Source organism: Cataglyphis hispanica, chromosome 16 (assembly GCF_021464435.1).
Source record: "Cataglyphis hispanica isolate Lineage 1 chromosome 16, ULB_Chis1_1.0, whole genome shotgun sequence".
Lineage (NCBI taxonomy): Eukaryota > Metazoa > Arthropoda > Insecta > Hymenoptera > Formicidae > Cataglyphis > Cataglyphis hispanica.
This window is the reverse complement of record NC_065969.1, coordinates 5,369,696-5,388,173: the sequence shown is the minus strand read 5'-3', so window position 1 is coordinate 5,388,173 and position 18,478 is coordinate 5,369,696. Positions and strand designations below refer to the sequence as shown.

General features: G+C 35.3%; 2 protein-coding genes across 4 annotated transcripts in view; both read right to left on the bottom strand.

Moving 5' to 3' along the window:
* Positions 1-497: 497 nt before the first annotated feature.
* LOC126855648 (PAX-interacting protein 1) lies at positions 498-6,377 on the bottom strand. The gene is made up of 9 exons (XM_050603466.1): positions 6,111-6,377; positions 5,569-5,753; positions 3,008-5,358; positions 2,380-2,824; positions 2,085-2,269; positions 1,728-1,969; positions 1,266-1,535; positions 869-1,073; positions 498-713 (listed from the first exon to the last, which is right to left on the bottom strand). Exons 1-9 carry the CDS (start codon positions 6,204-6,206, stop codon positions 640-642), a joined length of 4,053 nt encoding a protein of 1,350 aa, XP_050459423.1. The 5' UTR covers positions 6,207-6,377; the 3' UTR covers positions 498-639.
* Positions 6,378-6,780: 403 nt separating this feature from the next.
* Positions 6,781-18,478, bottom strand: part of LOC126855646 (uncharacterized) — a 103,235-nt gene continuing 91,537 nt past the window's right edge. For all 3 annotated transcript variants that reach the window (XM_050603456.1, XM_050603458.1, XM_050603457.1), the window contains 4 exons: positions 11,263-11,486; positions 9,958-11,077; positions 9,218-9,685; positions 6,781-8,701 (listed from right to left, as the gene is read on the bottom strand). In XM_050603456.1, the coding sequence (XP_050459413.1) occupies positions 8,063-8,701; positions 9,218-9,685; positions 9,958-11,077; positions 11,263-11,486 (2,451 nt within the window). In that variant the 3' untranslated portion in view covers positions 6,781-8,062. The remainder of the gene's footprint in view (positions 8,702-9,217; positions 9,686-9,957; positions 11,078-11,262; positions 11,487-18,478) is intronic.

Below are 18,478 nucleotides of genomic sequence, written 5' to 3'. Positions count from 1 at the left end.
TATCGCTAAGCTTGCTATTAGCTTAATTCTCTTTTTTCGATTAAGTTAAACGAAAATTTTTGTAGCATGTTTCATGCACTATTATGTAGATTAGCTTAATTGATAAAATTGTTCAAAATTGCTCTCAATTATTGTTAGAAATACATTACCTACTAACTTTTGTATTCAGCATAACAATAAAAAAATCTTATACTTTTTTTTCTCTTGTCTTAAAATTATAAGAAAAAGTCCGCTGGCAAACTTTAATATCATTAATTATTATGATTATTGTATGTAAAATGCAATAAATATGTAATCTATGAAAAAAAAATAATATTAATATGTCACAAAAATTTCGAATAATGAGATAAATAAATTGTTGAACAAAGAGAAATGTATTAGATATTAAATTTATCATATATATATATATATATATATATATATATATATATATATATATATATATATCGATAATACAAACCACAATCGAAAAGATAGGTGTACATATATAAAAATAATTTCCTTTTATATCATAAAATTACGTTCTTTATTGTCCCATTGCTGAAAGTAAGCAAAGATTTTTGTCTTGAAAATAACTCACTAAGAACTTGGTAGGCCCATAATAGGGATAAAAATACGGTAATGTGTAACTTGCATATTTTAAACTTGACTTGCATCAGATTGAAAGTATTGTCGTGCAATTGCGCCCAATACAATTTCCGCACTATACACACCTGTAAATTTTTCAAATCGAAAAACACATAGTTATTGAAATTGTAGTTATATGATTTTTATTACTCTTAATATTTACATTACTTAATTTTCAACTCTTTCTTATACAAAGAGAGTAAGATTATAAAATATTAAAAGCTGTTTTGAAATTACTTACTGATATTTGCACGTAATACATCAGAAAGCAGATGAAGGTCATTTTCATGAGTTACAATGATATAATTTAATTTCCCGGCATTCATTTCTTGTATCTGTGCAACTGTTCTACGCGTCTTTTCCATTGTACCTCCTGCACTTTCTATTATTTCCGCCATCGCTGAAGGAGATGGTATCACACTTGGTGTGACAAAAAATATCTTACCCTATTTGAATGTCAACACAGTAGAAGAATTAAAAATGTAATAATGAAATAATTAGATAAAAAATAATGTTATATTTTTATTTATTTTTATATTTAAATATGAAATATAGCTATATTATTTATTGTATGAAAAATCGCATGATTATAAATCACTCTCTCTGTATATTATGACCAAAGGATCTAATTTAATTACCTTAAGTACTGTTCCTCGATTCGGACTCGCTAAAGCTTTTTCTATATTGCAATTAAAATTTTTCTCAAATTCTGCATCACCAAGCATATATGCGCTTTCATCTACGAAAGTGTTTTTCGCGGAACAATCGAGCAACCATTGCAAACTGACGATAAATTTACATCGCGATAGACAACACAATAATTTCACCGTCCGTAACGGTGCCGACATTATCAGATGAGTGGCGTCTCGCCAAGTAGCAGCCAACTCACCTCCCAATTCTCGAATTCTCTAAAAATCATAAATTATTATATATCAGATGGAAGCATAAGAAATGTAATATATGGATAAGAGGATTGGAAATATAAAATGGAAAAATATAAAGAATAATGAAGTAAAAACAAATGATTAAAAAATAATTGTAAAGAAAGTATCTTTATATGTATTCCAAAATGCCAAATAAACAATCTATTTATCTGATACCTTGGCATGTTTTCTGGGATTTATACCAGAAAATAATATTCTGGGTTGTTTATCAGGTGGTGGAGGATCAGGATTGCTAACGATGATCGGTTCATCCAAACCCAGAAGATGCGGGTTCTTATTCAACAATGGACCATCCAATCGCGGCTTTTTGTATTTTCTAATCGAATTTGGACCTTGACCAACCTGTTTTACCTTGTCATATGATTCTTGAGTAATATTTATTGGCATTTTCCATGCAGCTACAAAAGACAAAGAATCATATAGGAAATGATTTGACAGAACTTTGTATGTAATGATAAAATCATTTGAAATATAATTATGCAATGATAATTTATTTAGTAACTAAAATTATACCCATGAGATGAGGCACAAGTGAATAATCTAGTTTGAAAGGATTACTCAGATTAAATTGTTGATACTTTGAACCCTCAAGTTGATGCAAAGCATTCATCTGTCCACAAAGCAAATCTGTCAACCACTGTGCATTTACAATGCTAGTTGGCCACTCGCGTGCCTTTTTATACTTCTGTCCATCTGGCCTAAAATTAATTTTAGCATGCACTTATTGTAACGTGATCACAATACATTGAATACATTTAAAATGTAGCTAAAACAGCCTAAAGAATGACATGTGATAACAATCTAGTACCTTCTGCAAACAAGGAGAGTATTATGTTTGGAAAAGTAGTTTGTATACTTGGCTCCCAAAGCTTCTAACATATGTTTGACTTTCGCTCGGTCCTCTCCCTCGAATCCAGAAAACGATACGATTTGCTTGACACATGGAAGCTCAGTTAAACTGAATGGTGTTGGAAAGTGCAAAGCGTGCCAAGGTGGTAACAATTGTTGCTTATTCACAACATCAGAAAGCCAATGCGCGCTGACGCAACGTTTCCCTTCACGTAACGCTTGCACCACGGTTGGATGTTTCTGCGTGATGGCCAGTACATGTGTCGCACGAGTGCAATATTGTGGCTCTACCTCACCACCATGTCTCTCAATAACTTGTTTCCAGACTGAGACTTCGTTTGGTCGCTGTATATCATATTCGACAATAACAAAAATACATCCTAATAAAAATAGATCTGGTGGCACTGAAATTACAAATATTTTTTTATCATTATTAGCAATATAATACTAAATGTCAATAAAATAATATTTTAAATCATTATACTTTCTATAGAATTATATAGAAATTTGTTTATTTTTAGATCATTAGATAATTTATTTTGTTAGATAATGTTATAACAATAATAATATGAAAATTAAATACATACGTTTCAAGTTTGGATTGTGACCATAAAATTGAATCTTGGGCTGTGGCATAACTGGAGGATATTGCATCTTTATTGGTGCACCTGACGGTGCACCATTTGTTATATTTCCCAAAGTTCTTCTTTGATATGCAGCCAAGAGTTGTGGATCCTGCGAAGGTGGAGGTGGAGGTCTGTGCTGCGCTGTCATCAATCTCAATTGACCAGCCGCACTACCATCGGTGGCGCCGCCTTGTAATCTGTTGGTTAGCATATTAGCCAACGCGGTTTTTGTTTTGGCGTTCACGACAAGTTGTTGATCCGGTGGAATATGCGCATTATTTGATAGAGACGCTAACGGCGTCTCCTGCTGCGCGCCTTGCTGCTGCTGCTGCTGCTGTTGGAGATGCTGCAGCTGCAATCTAGCCATTTGCTGCTGCTTTTGCATCTGCAACTGCACCAACTGCTGAGGTGTCAATTGTCCCTGTTGGAATGTCTGTCCAGTTTGTGATACTTGTGGTCCTTGAACAGCTTGTCCAGTTGGTACGATGACTTGATTGGAAGAATTTATCGGGGTTAACGCTGGTGGTTGTACTCCGGAATGCACAGGTTTCTGTCCAGGAGTTGGTGTGAGTTGTGGTCCCATCATTTGAGGTTGTACTTGTGGAATCCATTGTAGATTGGTCGATTGCACTGGTTTACCGGGATTCCTAATAACAGCAATGTGTGGACCTTGCTGGCGATTATGCATTTGTCTCTGCAATAAAAGATTTCGTTGCTTTTGAAGCTTTTGAATAAACTGAGCTCTCTGTTGAGTATCCATCTGTTGCAATTGCAGATGTGTCTGCTTATCCAATTGAATTAAATGTCTAGGAAGTTGATTCCATTGTGCTTCGGATCTCAGAGGCCCAATCTGCTGTTGTCTCTGCAACTGTAACTGGTACTGTTGTTGTTGCCATTGCGAATCTCGTTTCACGATAAATCCTTGCTGATTTGGTCCAATTAACTGTTGATTCTGCGACTGTTGTTGTAATTGGCCATCCCTTATGACAAATTGCGAGCTTTGCGGAGCAGACTGCTGCAATTGCTGCGAAATTTGTTGTATTTTTTGCTGTTGCTGTTGCTGCTGTAATAAAATAAGTTGTCTTTGCTCGGCGGCGAGTTGCTGTGATGGAGCTTGTTGGGTCAATTGATGCTGAGATGTGATCTGCTGTGGTTGAGAAGGTAATTGCTGCTGCTGCTGTTGCATTACTATCTGCTGCTGCTGCTGTTGTGTTGTCAATTGCACTTGTTGTTGCGGCATCAAATGTGACTGTTGAGTTGGCAACTGCTGCTGTGGATTTATCTGTTGTTGTTGTTGAATGATTTGGTGTTGATTCAATTGCTTTTGTTGTGGTGTTACTAATTGCTGTGCAGTTAATTGATGTTGTGGTAATTGCGAATTTATTTGCTGCTGCTGTTGTGGCATCAATGGTTGTTGTTGCCCTATTAGCTGCTGTTGCTGTTGTACTTGAGGTGATAGTTGTTGATTTAAAATTTGTTGTTGATTATATGATGGCTGTTGCAACTGTTGTTGATGCTGTGTGAGTTGTTGCGTTAATGGCTGTTGTGATGTTAATGATTGCTGCTGCATCAATTGATGTGGCATATTCATTTGTTGAGATAATTCTTGTTGTTGCATTTGTGATGGCATAGTTTTTATTTGTTGAGAAGCATTGTTTTGCTGAGCAGGCTGTGGAAGCCAATTTGCTTGATTAATATTAACATTCTGATCAGAAACTGATGGAACATTTGCGGATGTTCCTAAGGTAGATGAAGGAACTGATCGTGGAAGCTGTTGCGGTTGCATATTCATGGTATTCTGTCCATTCGTCGAGTAAGAAATAGTTGCTGTGTTGGTTGCACTAAGGCTATGTGTAGTACTCAATGACACGGGTGGACTTGGCTGATTCCATGGCATGCGTTGCTTGAGTTGCTCTAACATGGCCTTAGTCCGATCTTGTTCCTCTCGCGCGTTACTGTTATCAGTGTCTTCATCCATAAATCCAGTGATCATAGCTGTCGAGCTATTTGGAGACATTAGCAATCTGGGATGATATTCCACTTCACTAACAAGAGTGCTTTTCTTACAACATTCTGTCACCCAATCAGGCGTTACAATAGGTATATGATGTCTTATGGCAGTTTCATATTTTATACCACTTGCTTTGCCTGTGACCAAATGAGTACAATATCTATCCAAGCGTAGCTGACATTTGCCACCTTGCAATGTTATCATTGCCCAAAGTGACTTGCTGTCCACTCGACTTATTTGGGATAGGCAAATGCGTACATTTGAGAATAATTGATTTTCTTCTGGTGAGAAATATTTTGCTCTGTATACACATATAAATTAATTTGTTAAGAAAATATATATTTTTATTTTAAAAATTTGTCAAAAATAGAAATTGTTTATTTAATACTGTTTATAAATAAAATATAAAAATATTTAATAAAGATGGATATTAGGATTTACACAAAAGATAATTTTACTTCAACAGCAAGTAATATTAATTTTAAAATAATAATTTTGTGTAGAAGGATACGGCAGAAGTTTGTTGCATTTAACAGAATATAAAATCCAGTTTTGTGTGACTGCTGGAATTTCATATATATCCTTTGCTTGAGAAATATCATTTTCTAATGCTTCGTAGCCTGCTATCAAATGTGTAACAAAATCACTAAAATAAATGGACCTTTCAGCCCCACCTTCTTGCAGCAGATTCAAAATCTGTAAATAGTTCAAAAGCATTGTTTAGGATTGATGAATAATAACTAGTTCTTAATATGAAGCATATATATCTATCATATAAATGTGTATTTTCACATAATATTTCTTAATTTAAAACATTGCAAGAAATTGTTACAAAAAAAAAAGAAATTAGTTTAGCTAGAAGAAAGACGACATGTTGTGTCAAGTTATATGTACATACGCCTCATATTATAACCTCTATTAACAATCAATATATTATCGATTTCAGATTTAAAAAATGAAAAAATCGTTATAATTGTCGGGAACATCGAACAATTGCTGCGAATTTTACGGCTGTTCGATCCGTTCGACAAAAACGCGGGAAATTTATCATACCTTGGGATCACCCTCACCGCTGACGTAGTATTTGACGTTGGCAAACAGAGCACTGTCGAGCTTCAAGTCCTCGAGACCAGCCCGTATGTCGCCCATCTTGTCGAATTCCGTCCTGATGGAAATTCACGTTTTCGACATTACAGAAGCGCGCGAATCACGCGCGAAATCGTACGTACTGTGACACAGAGAGATATATATGACTTCGCAATATTTGATAACAAGAGCCTTGCGTGACGCTTTTGTTATTATTATTATTGTAGGTTATGTGCGTGAGCTTTGTGTGGCGCTACATCACCATTTGGGATGCGTTCGAAAATTTAACTCGTGGGGTAAAGTAGCGTTTAATTCGACGAATCAGAAGCATAAGGAGCAAAGATTTCTTTATCCTGATTCGTCAATTCAATGTTAGTATATTATAGGAGTAGGATTTTCGAATGTACTCTTGATCGATGCGCCTCCCTAAAATCGCACGTGACTCGTACTGCGAAATTTAAATTACTATACCGCACGACAGCACGGACGAAACAACAATACCCAATCATTATTACGGTAATATACGTGAAATATATATTTCATATACATATAATAAAAATTACGATAAATTAAATTTAAAAAAGTTATTAAAAAATTATCATTTTAAAAAGCGATAAGGGATGTAAGGATCACAACATTTGAAAACATTTGCTTTATTGTATGTTCCTTTCTTCCGCACATAGTAGGTACATATCAGCATCTAAAATGCTTCTCCTCTCGTAATCCAGCAAAATTCATTTTCTCATTTTAACTTTTATATTCGTATCCCCTATTTCTTTTTTTAGTAATCCTAGCCTCATGCGCATTCGCTCTTTTTCTTTCACTCATAGATAAATAAATTATCGACTAAATATGTACAAGATTTTTTTAAATAATTCTCTCTTTCCTTACCTTATTTATATAATAGTCATTTTGTTGCTTAATAGTCGTATCTTGTAAAGACTCTAGAAATATTGAGCTTGGTCTGGTCAGTATACGTAATATATTTTCATTAATTTTTTTTTATCTCGCTTTAAATTATATTTATCTCTTTCTCTCTTTGTTTCTTTTCTAAAATTATTTATTCTTCCTCGCTTCGTACAACTGACTAATATCTCCATTTGCTTGTGGTGCAGCTTTTCAAGAATATGATTGAATGGGTATCAGGGAAAAGAGGTATCGCCAATAAAGTAACAATAATGATACAAATATTTCTGATGCCACGATATAATAATAGTATAGAATAATGTATACTAGTTGTTGGTGTTTAGCTAAAGTTTCGATTTGTCAGAGATAATTTTCAAATTCGTATTTAAGAAGCTCCCTGTATTTCAACCTTGCTGTGTTGGTACGTATCTATTCTGAGGTACTCTTGTACATTCAATTACGATGTTTATAACTTAACTATGAATATGCCAAGTATAATATTTTCTCAGGCACACCTGTGAATATTTACAATATAATAAAATGAAATATAAAAGAAAAATCAAATAATTCTGAAACGAATTATATCAGCGATAAAATTATATATAAATAATTATTATATAAAAACGAATAAGAAAATAAAAAAGTACAAAATAGATTTAAAAATGTCTTACTTTCATACACGAGAGAATATCAGCGTCGTATAGAAAAGAAATTCTACAAGTTTGCTGATTCTTTAAAGTTCAGAGATCGCCTTTCATACAGATATTAGAAAAATTAAATTAAAAAGAAAAAAGCAAATTAAAAAAAATATCAACGACGCTTTGCTAATCAGGCTACTACATCATAGTTTCACTGCAACTAGTCATATTATCGAAATCTAATTGTGAGTATGAGCGATGAGTGTGTTCGCAAAAAGCTGCACTACCGCCGGACCCAGCAAGTGGGTTGCACCATCCGTCGGAGCGTATTGTGTTCGTGAGGTAACACAGTATTTCTAGAATCTCATTAATGCGCTAGGAACCCGGGCTAGCATTATCGCCGCTTCTTCTCCTCGCCCCGAGCTGTTTAGCCAGTAGAGCGACCTCCCAATTGTTATAGCCATCCTGCCGCATGATCTTGTCATCATCATCATCCTCGTCATTTTCTTCTTCCTCTTCCTCTTCGTCTTCTTCGTCGCCCTCGTCACTATCGCCCTTGCGACGCACGCAAACGTCAAACTCCTCGTCCGATCTACTGTCGCTGTTCGATTCCAGATCGATCGCCACGTCCTCCCGCGATAATCTTTGCGGCACTATCGAATTCGGCAGCTCTTGCAGTTCCAAGGTCTCTCTCTCCGAATGCTCTTCCCATGATCGCCTGCTACGTGAGCTGGAACCCACCGACGAGCGTCGATCGCGCAATCGCGCAGTCATGACTGTATCCACGGAACTGTCGCGCATGAAAGGATGATCCTCACAATCATCGTCGAGATCCTCTTCCATGGAAGCATCGTGCTCAGTGCTGTCCCCGCCGGAATCATCATCGTGTGATTTCCTCCTCCTTCGCTCGAGTTGCTGGATTCGCGCCTGCAACTGCGATATTATCTCGTCGCGTTTGCGGACCTCCGACTCGAGCGATGTAAACTGTCGCACGAATTTACTCTGCATATCCTCCTGTAACGTCAAAGGCGGCAATATGATTAATTAGGATAGCTACTATGTGTATCTCATACGATAATAAGAACTCCTACAAGCGTAGTTACGTAATTGATGGATGGTCAACATCCGATGGCAGTGAATAGATTGAGTTTAATAGTTTGAAAACATGCATTAATGATGGATTCAAATTTACACGACTTTGAACTAAGAATAAAAGATTCTGCATTTCTTCACAAAGAATAATAATAAATATAAGAAACATTACATAAAATTAAAAAAATTAATTATTCATCGATGAAATATCTCTTGAATTGTTTTTTCTCTATTAGAATGATTTTATTTGTACTGTCGATAAATATTGATTTTGTAAACATCGAGTTGAGGTCTCGTGCTGACGAGAGCGACTCTTTAATAAGAGTACTTCTACGAGAGCAAAATATGTGATGACAGCAAACGCGGGAGCGAGATCACAAAGCACGTCTATCGAAAACAAAAGAGACAAAGGAAGCTGTAATCACGTGTGGTACTCACCAGACTTGCCTTGATGACCTCGCCGACTCCGGAGAGTAATTCGCCCAGGCACTCTTCCTCCCGCGATCGGGATACCGTTTGCAGGATACCAGCACTGCCTACAGGACGGAAACTGAGTTTATTGGGCGGCGACAGTGACGGCTGATCCTGGGATCCGGAATTCGACGGCGGTGGTTGCAGAGGTTGCTCGGATGGTGGGCTTTGCAACGTGTATTTATTAAAAGTTACGCTCTTGGACAGTTTCGTGTGCCGCGCGGCATAACCTTCGATTGTTGGCGCTCTCATTAACTTCTTTAACTCAGCAGTCGCGGCTTGTCGATCCGGTGTGCTTGTAATCGAAGTCTCGCTGCTGCTTGCTCTACTACTGCTAGCCGATAGTTTCTTCAGGATACTCTTCAAGTTCCGCCTCTCGAGTGTCTCGTTCTCCGGCGATAGCTGCTCCACCGACGACACTGATGCTTGTCGAGCCTATTATGAAACAAAACAAAATGAAAATTAGAAATTGATATTGAACATTTGTATTGTGTTTAAATTAAATCTTTTTTATTCATATTTTTTTTACACAATTTTGATCAAATAATATTTTCTAAATAATTTATAGAAAATAAAAAAGGGAGAGTATGCTTGGTATGCAATCTAATTTTCTTTCAAAATCTGATCTTTTAAAAAACGAATGCGTAGATATAATCAAATTAGAGGAAAAGTCATTAAGTATAACAGAAAAATATATAATTACTTACTTGATTGTACTTGGCTAGCTTCCTGGCGTATTCGATAGCACAGGCCTCCGAATGACTCCTCGTGAGGTTGCTGTCAAACTCTGGCTCGACATTCTCGCCACAATCGAGGGACGAGCTTCTAACCGCCTTTTCCAATTCGGCCAGCTTCTGCCTCTCGTTGAGAATTTTGAGCTTCTTGACGAATGGCAGACCGCAGTATTCTGGTGAGAGATCGTCAACCGAAGCATACATTTTGGTTTGCTGCAGCTTTCTGGCCGGTGGGCTTTTCTGCGATGAATTGTCCTTGGTAGTCAAGGACGCGTTCTTCAGCGCGACCCAGGGCTTCTTGGCCGCTATTCGCGTCTCGACCTGCGAGGTCGCGGTAGCCGTGATGGTCGCGATGCCGCTTTGACCGTTTGAAGATGGCTGCTCGTCGGACTGCGTACTTGGTTCTTCAGGAATAGCGTTCTTAGGTAGCAGATGTTCCTTGGTGCATGGTGCCTCCTTCTCTGTTTGAGCGGCTTCCTGCTCGTTTTTTGCTTTCAGCAAAAGTATTCTTTGTAGGAATGGTAAATTCGGATTAGTGGGGTTCAAGGCCTCGGAGGGTGGCGGTGCTTGAGGCTCGGTCGCATGGCTCGGTGTGTCCATCAGGTTGCGTCGTTCCTCCCTCTCCTCCTTTTCTTTCAATAACCTGAGTCTTGATAGTAAAGGTAAGCCGGCGCCCAACGGCGATACCGTCGCCGGTGTCTCCTGGCTGTTGGGCAGAGTCAAGTCATGACTCTCATCGATCTTTTGTTGTCTTCTCAGAGCCGGTATCTTCGGTGCTAGTGGCTGCAGCTCCAGGCTCTCTTCTGGTCGTGTGTTGCGTCTGCTCTTTCTCAAGACATTCTTCAGTCCTTTCACGTCGCTCTTTAGCTTGTCGACAATCCTTTTGCCGGTGCTGTTGTCGGATGAATCGTGACCCGGAGACGTAGGTCGACGCCATGCTCGCGCTACTCTCTGCGCTTCCATCAGTCGCTTTCGACCGAGATTCTGCAGAATTTCCTGCGCCTCCGGATAATCCTTCATTGCTGCCAGCACGTCCTCTCGCGAAAGGCTGAATAGCTCGGAGTAACCCACTGAACGAACATCAGCTGTGCGTCTAAAAGTTTTTCCGAAATTTTAAGAATTTAAAATTTTAATTTCTCAACTTAGATTCACAGTTATAATCGTCAGCAAGAATTCAAATGTTAATCTCTGGTAAAAAGTTAATTTTTTAAAACTGAAAGATAAAAAGTCGCGCGATCTTTATTTCAACATAAAAAAGGCTTGAAGAAATTCACTCACTTATTCAATCCGTCCAGATTGAGTATACCAATCTCGCCGAAAAAATCCCCTGCCTTCATTGTCGTTAGGACTCTGCCAGTTTCGCTGATCACCTCCAGAATACCGTCGGCTATTATGAACATCTCGCGAGCAACCTCGCCCTTTCGACATATCGAATCACCGGGGGTGAAAATGTAGGCCTTCATCTTCAGGACGAGATCGTGCAGAAATTCCGGCTGACATTCCTGTAAGGTTTGAATATAAGCTGTTATATCAAATATAAGTTATATATTAGATATAAATTATTCATTACTTTCTGCCACATGTATATATATATATATATATATATATATATATATATATATATATATATATATAAATTTATGAATAAGTTTATAAACTTTAATCTTTAGAAAATTGAGTTTTAAAACGTTTCTCGAGTTTTCCCTAATGAATCGTTTTTTTGAATAACAAAATGCAAATTTTACTTCTAATAAGAACAGCCGAACAGTTTTAGGTCTTATTACATCAGTTTTGAATTTTAAGAGCGAAAATTCCACTCGGTATTATTGACTTCATAATCACCTTAAAGTTCACAGCTTCTTACATATTTTCTACAAAAAAAATGGATAATTTATGAAGATTTAACGCGTATCAAGCATCGGAATTTTTACTCTAAGTCTTTGTCTCCTATCCTCGTGTGAGAGAAAAATTTTATCTTTGCCCTCATAAATCTTTCGTTAATCACGCAAAAAACTTCTTAATACCTTGTTGATAAAATTAATGATAAGTGGTTTTCGTGAAAAATATATCCATGTTTTCAAACGCGTTATCTCGTATAATTTATTTAATTTTTGAAATATGTAAAATAGAAAAATACAATTTTACGTAATGTAAACTATTTTTTAGTGAAAAAAAATTTTAATATACAGAGTGAGTTCAAACGTTCTGACCAGATTTTGAGATTTTATAGCAAATTTAATTTTGAACAAAAAATTTCCTATAAACATGGATTGAAAAATACTTCCATAAAAAGTATGCGGTCAAAAACCTCTTTCTCTGATATTTATATATATAAAACAACTGTGATTTCAGGATTTTTTGAGCGTTAACTTTTTTAAGGAAGTATTTTTCGACCCATGTTTATAGAAAACTTTTTGTTCAGAATTAAATTTCCTAAAAAATTATATATATATATATATATATATATGTATAAAAATCTGTGGAAATAACGTGAATAGGAACAAATAAGAAAGAGGAAGATTGATCGACATTTGCGAGATTACTGGCAATAGGAACCTTTAGTCGCATTTTGCTCTCGGCAGTGCTTGATAGTCGCGAGACGATAGTCGTAAATTCTTCGTGAGATACGATTCCTTTTTCGCGCTACCTTGTCGGAGTCCTTTGCTAATAGAATCGGCCCTACTCAATCTTTCACCGCGATATTTCATTCGATCGACAGGGCACACCATCAAACAATGTGACGCGTTTTACACATTCTCGCACCACCGCTTTGATTTGAGACGAGAACACGAGCGATCGAGGCTGTTATCCTCGATCATTGAAGTCTTCTGACTTTTTTATTCAGCAGATCTACAATGGACCTCGTTAAAATGCAGTCGAAGCGGACGCGAGCATTGGCGTAAACACAACGACGAAGTGGAAAAAAATATAGGGTATCTGAATTGGTGGTACAAATTGGCGTATTCTTCGATAAGTTCGAGGTCGATTCTTTTGTAGCGAAAATAATGATGATTTTTTTTTTTTTATTTATGAATGATCAAAAATGAAAAACTTGGCGCAATCTGAATGGGACAAAACATAATAATTTAATTATTTAATAAAATTTTATACTTCATTTAAATCTAATTTAATGTTAACTTTATGAAGAACTTTAAATCTCTGTTAACAAAATGTTTAATGATAATATCAAAATGATAGATTGATTTGAGGATGAGATATTTCATCCTGAAAAGTTAAGAAAAGTTAAGAAAAATTTATAAAAATCAACTCTTTGCTTAAAATTAAAGAATATGCCTGTACAAAATCTTGTAACATTAATGTAGAAACATCGTGTATATATCTCGCCAAAATTTTCGATGATAATTGTAAGAAAAACCAGGGTATTATAAGGATCAGTTGTTCAAACTTCAATTATTCGACCCTTATATCTTACACCGTAAGATGAGCCAAGTCACTTTTGAATGGAACGATCTGTTATATTCGCAATTAGTTCACTGGAAAATGCATTTACTAATTCGTATATTTATCTCTTGTTTAAAAAACATGTATACATATATATTTCTACAAATTATATAATATATCGTTAAATATATTTTTTCGTGAAGACTCTTTTGCTTAAATTGTGTCATTAATTTCAGGATTTAATATATATCAAAAAGAGGTATTCATTTTTTTTACGTCTCATGTAATTGCGAAATAATTAACTGACTTTTTACATGCACTGTAGGTTCAAGAGGGCAATCAAAATAGATAATTACGAGACATTGCGAGGAATCCGGGGACGTTGAAGCGGGCTGTGTGACAGCAATTAAAAGCGGCGTGGACTCGCCAATTACATGTGATACGGAACTATACGAAAATGTTCTCCAACTGATAATGTCGATTGCGCCGTCAATGCGCTCTATCAATGCTCTTTTTTGGAAAGAACGAAGGGTAGGTAGGTAAAATAAAGGGATTCGATGGATTACGCAGACCGGGATTATTTGACCGCTTGAAGCTCACGCGGTTCGAGATCTGTCCAATCTAGATTCGCCGCACCGTAAACTTCATTATCTCCGCAGTGCGGAATATCTCGTACATACAACACACACACACACACACACACACACACATACATTCCTCAACTAGAATAAATATGAGCTACACGTGCGCGATTAACAATCTATCAGAACCTTTGGCAAGTATACTTTACATTTTCATATAATATTATATAATATTTAATTATATTTTTTATTTATTTTTAATGTATATGTTTTTATTTGTACTTTTTTATTTTACACGACGATTTACAAAACGATTGTTTCAATAGAAATGTTGGTTAATCTGGTATGTAGCTATCAGTATTTCATTTTTCTATAGTTTGTCAGCGAGATTGTTGCACCAATTCTCAATTACATCGTTTGTTTCTGAAAAATATCACAGGTGTGTAATCCAGTGGGGCAAGTGGAAGCTAAGTAGATTATTTTCGAGCTCGGGGAATTTCAGCTTTTTCAATTTAGATTCGCAGATAGTAGCCAGTGAACTTCGTTATCTCGACCATACGTGCTTTTCCGAAACGCGCACATTCGATTGTGAGGATAATTCTAAGAGCGATTTTATGTGGATAACTATTTCAAAATTGATCGCTCAATCTGATATGTAAATTTTTCATTCGCGTCAATATATATTGAATTAAACGCTTATATTTGCAACTTCTTTTTACATTAGTTGCATAATAATTACATAAGTTGCGTAAACCTTGGAAAATTAATTAAACGTTAAAAAACAATTTCTTCAAGTTATTTTCTTTAACTAGAAGTCAAACTTTTTCGTGACTTGCAACTCCGCAAATCTCGCTCTCTCTTTCTCTTTGAATCTTCATTTTCTAATTTAATTATCGCCATTTAAATCTCGTAATGAATTTCGAGCAATGAATGGAAATGCTTTCTTCTGTTCAAATTTTGCAAAGCATTGCGTGTTTTCACTTTTCCTTTATGACTGTAGATTCTGCGCTAAATGCTTTATGACAAGTACTTTATCAAACTTATCCAACTCGAAGTGTAATCGTAAATTAGAATACCGCTCGCGTATAAGACATATTTGAAGAAACTGATGAACGATTTTTACCATCAGATAAATCAATATTTTATATGTCGCATTCGTCTAATATTAATTATTAAAAAAAATAGTAAGTAAGATCTTCTTTTAAAATATAATTCAGTTTATTTTACGTGTGTGTTTCCTGATGAATAAACTTCATTCTTTGAGACCGAAAAAATGTTTGTTTATAATTATATAGATTTTATTAAATTTTTAACTCTGCTTTTTTGAAAATATAATTTTTTACTTAACTCTCTTTTTTTCAAAATGTAATATTATCGTTCATGTTGTCTATTTCTCTCAAAAGTTATGAAAGAGATTTACTGTGATAAAATACTATAGGCGTACTATTGTAAGGTAAGTTGACTGTTTCAGACGAATAAAGGAGAGAGAAAATTTTGACGAGAAAATAGATCGGATATAGCTGGAAATGAAACAATTTTTGTCTCGATGTCCCAACAGAGGACAGCTAAATTTTCGATTAAAACGTTTTTCAACGCCTTCCACTGCGTCTCGCATCGTTTATTTTGCGCCATTCCAGTTATTCTCTCTCGACTTCGAAAATACCGGTCGATCCGAAAACCGTAACTGTAATTTAGATCCTGTCCGTGAAAGATACGCGATAAGCAGTTCCGGTTTACTTTAGGAGATGTCGAGAAACGTTGGAAAATAAAATAAACTTTATCGTACGCTAGAAACGAGATTTCTCCAAAGCTGGATAAGGCACTTTGCAATGATGCTTTCTCTACTGTCATTGTAATTAATTGCAAGAGTTTCGATTAAAGATCGAAAATAATTATTTAAATATCTACAACAAAATTAAAAGCTATATCTTAAATTGGCAAGTGTATCGCAATAAATTTCAAATATTACAATAAAATTTCATATCTTTGAATCCTTTTAAATATTTGCGCGCATGTAACTTTCAGATATTAAAAATTTATGAAATAATACATTCAATATTAACTTGAGAAATGTTGTTTATAATAAGATTTAGATGCCGGTTGCATCAGAATATTTGAAAGGAATTTATTCGGAACACGATACAGTCACGCGTAACTCTATCTCAGTGTCATTTATTTCTATTTATTATGTCTCTTTTCTCCATTATTTTTTCTTTCATCATTTCTCTTTTCCGTACAAAGAAAGAAGGAAAGGAAAAGAAAAAGAGTGAAGGGGAAGGATATTCTGAAGTAATGGAAATTCTTCGGATGTACGGAGATGACGGCTGAGCAACAGAAAGCGAGTTTCCTTTTTCACCAACTTCGATTTTGATTTCTTTTTACATTTTTCTCTTGTCTGTTGCGATTATCCGATGCGAAAATCCTGTGATTAAGTGAGGTGTTGACTTTGACAACTCCGTAACAAATAAATTTAATCTGGATAACAATAAGAAGGTAACATTTATATAAAAATCATCTAATAAATCTCTATATATGCATAACTCTGAAAAATTATCCTCAAATTAATCAAAGTTTTACAATTTTTTTCAATTTTATTTCTAGGTAATTATTACAAAAAAAAAAAAATATATATATAAAGTCCAAAATCGAATTAAGAATAAAATTCGAATATATAATAGAAGATGATAATATAGAATAAATGACAATTTTCTGTCTTATTTATTTTAATTTTTTTTTATTATTTATTTATTATTGTGTGTGTTGACCGTTTAATTTATAAAGATTATAAAAATTATAATAATGTTTAGTTATTATTATTATATTTTCAAGAAAGATGCACATGTGTGCGTTTCATGTATTTCAGTCCAAGCGCGAAATTACCTATTATAGTTACGTCACTGCACTTTGGTCATGGTCTGCGAAATTCAATTTGTCGGCGTATCGCTTTAATACGTTACCTGCCCGATGGCTGACACAACGTGAGGCGACACAACATTGTGTTAGCCATCGGTCGCCGACATGGTGGTTAGCGTGTTAACATTCTGGCGAACATTATACGACATCCATAGCATACGGAAACAAGTTCAGCATCTAAAGGACGTTATGCGACATGTTTTGAATTCCAAATTATGACAATAATTAATACGTGTAATGCAATTAATTCCTTAGGGAGAATAAATCGTGGCAATGTGTAAAAAAGAGTCAATCACTTCCGGTCCACGTTGACTTTAAATGGAATTAAGGATGATTTAATGAAGAAATGATTTAATGAAAAAAGGATGATTTAATGCAAAAATGATTCCACGATCCATTTTCTTAAGAACTTGACGACAAACAATCTCTTAAATATGAGAGAATATAAATTCATATAAATATTATAAATTCATATCAATTTTTTCATATTCTTTTGCGCTATTAAAATACATCTCGCGCGATCCATATGTAGACAAATCTTTCTGTTTGAACGGACTTGAACGCATTTCCCCGAATGCGCAATTCCCATGGGATGAGATTTTTCGCGCGTCGCGCATATAAAGGATGTATTATATCTGTCGGGACTTTCCGAGACATGCTGAGATACATATGTGTGAAAGAGTTGAGGTCGGATTCGCTACAGCGTGATTTATACATTTCACGTCCCTTGTTATCGTCTAACTTTCTGCGCGGCAAGATAACTCCATATTTCATAGGGTAAGTCGATGAGGGATGATATATCATATTTTGACATGTTTTTAACTTAAATCCGCACGTATATGGCTATAATGAAGCTGTAAAGTTCCTTGACTCGCATGAATATTATTATTTCGTAGTATAGCTTGTATGCGTATATAAACACCGCAGCAATTAACACAGCTTTATTCTATTTTTTTTTCTTCTAATAATTAAAAAGAATATTTTATGATTCGTGTGTTAATGAAATTTCACGCTCGATTGTGTCTGTATTAATATCGATCGATTGTTTCGAGATGTTCAAATGATGCGTTGATTATCTCGATGCTTGTTACATCTCGCGGCAAGAACTCTCGCGTATCTCAAGAAGCAGTTTCCGTTTCACGGTTGAATGAGTTTATTTCCTCGACTTTATTTTTAAAGAAATGGGAAGATATCCTGCTTCGTAATCAAATGGCAATTTTCATACGACAGAAAAATCTGACAGTTATCCTAATTGAATGAGAAAAATAACGGAATGTAAACATAATATTTACATTTCGTTGAAGAGAAATAGATTCAAATTGATCAATTATTATAAATAGCATATGCCATCTTTTGACATAAACACATTGTGAAGATTTTATCAATTAAAATATAAATTGAATATGATATTCCTAATCAAATTTATATTTAATATGCCAGTTGAATTTCAGGCATGATTATCTTGTCGGAGAATAGAATCAAATTTAATTACGTTTGTGCAATGGCATGCGGATGCTGCGCGTTTTGCATATGTAACGTTACTATACTGAGTAGAAAATCATATTCATATTCATCTATTACTGCGTTACAGAATATGT

Excerpts from the sequence above, each read along its gene's own strand:
- LOC126855648 (XM_050603466.1), bottom strand. The coding sequence starts at position 6,206 with ATGGGCGACATACGGGCTGGTCTCGAGGACTTGAAGCTCGACAGTGCT. Across the intron at positions 1,970-2,084 it reads ACTTGTGCCTCATCTCATGG|CTGCATGGAAAATGCCAATA; the intron begins GTATAATTTTAG and ends TGTCTTTTGTAG. Across the intron at positions 714-868 it reads TGTATTACGTGCAAATATCA|GTGTGTATAGTGCGGAAATT; the intron begins GTAAGTAATTTC and ends AAAAATTTACAG.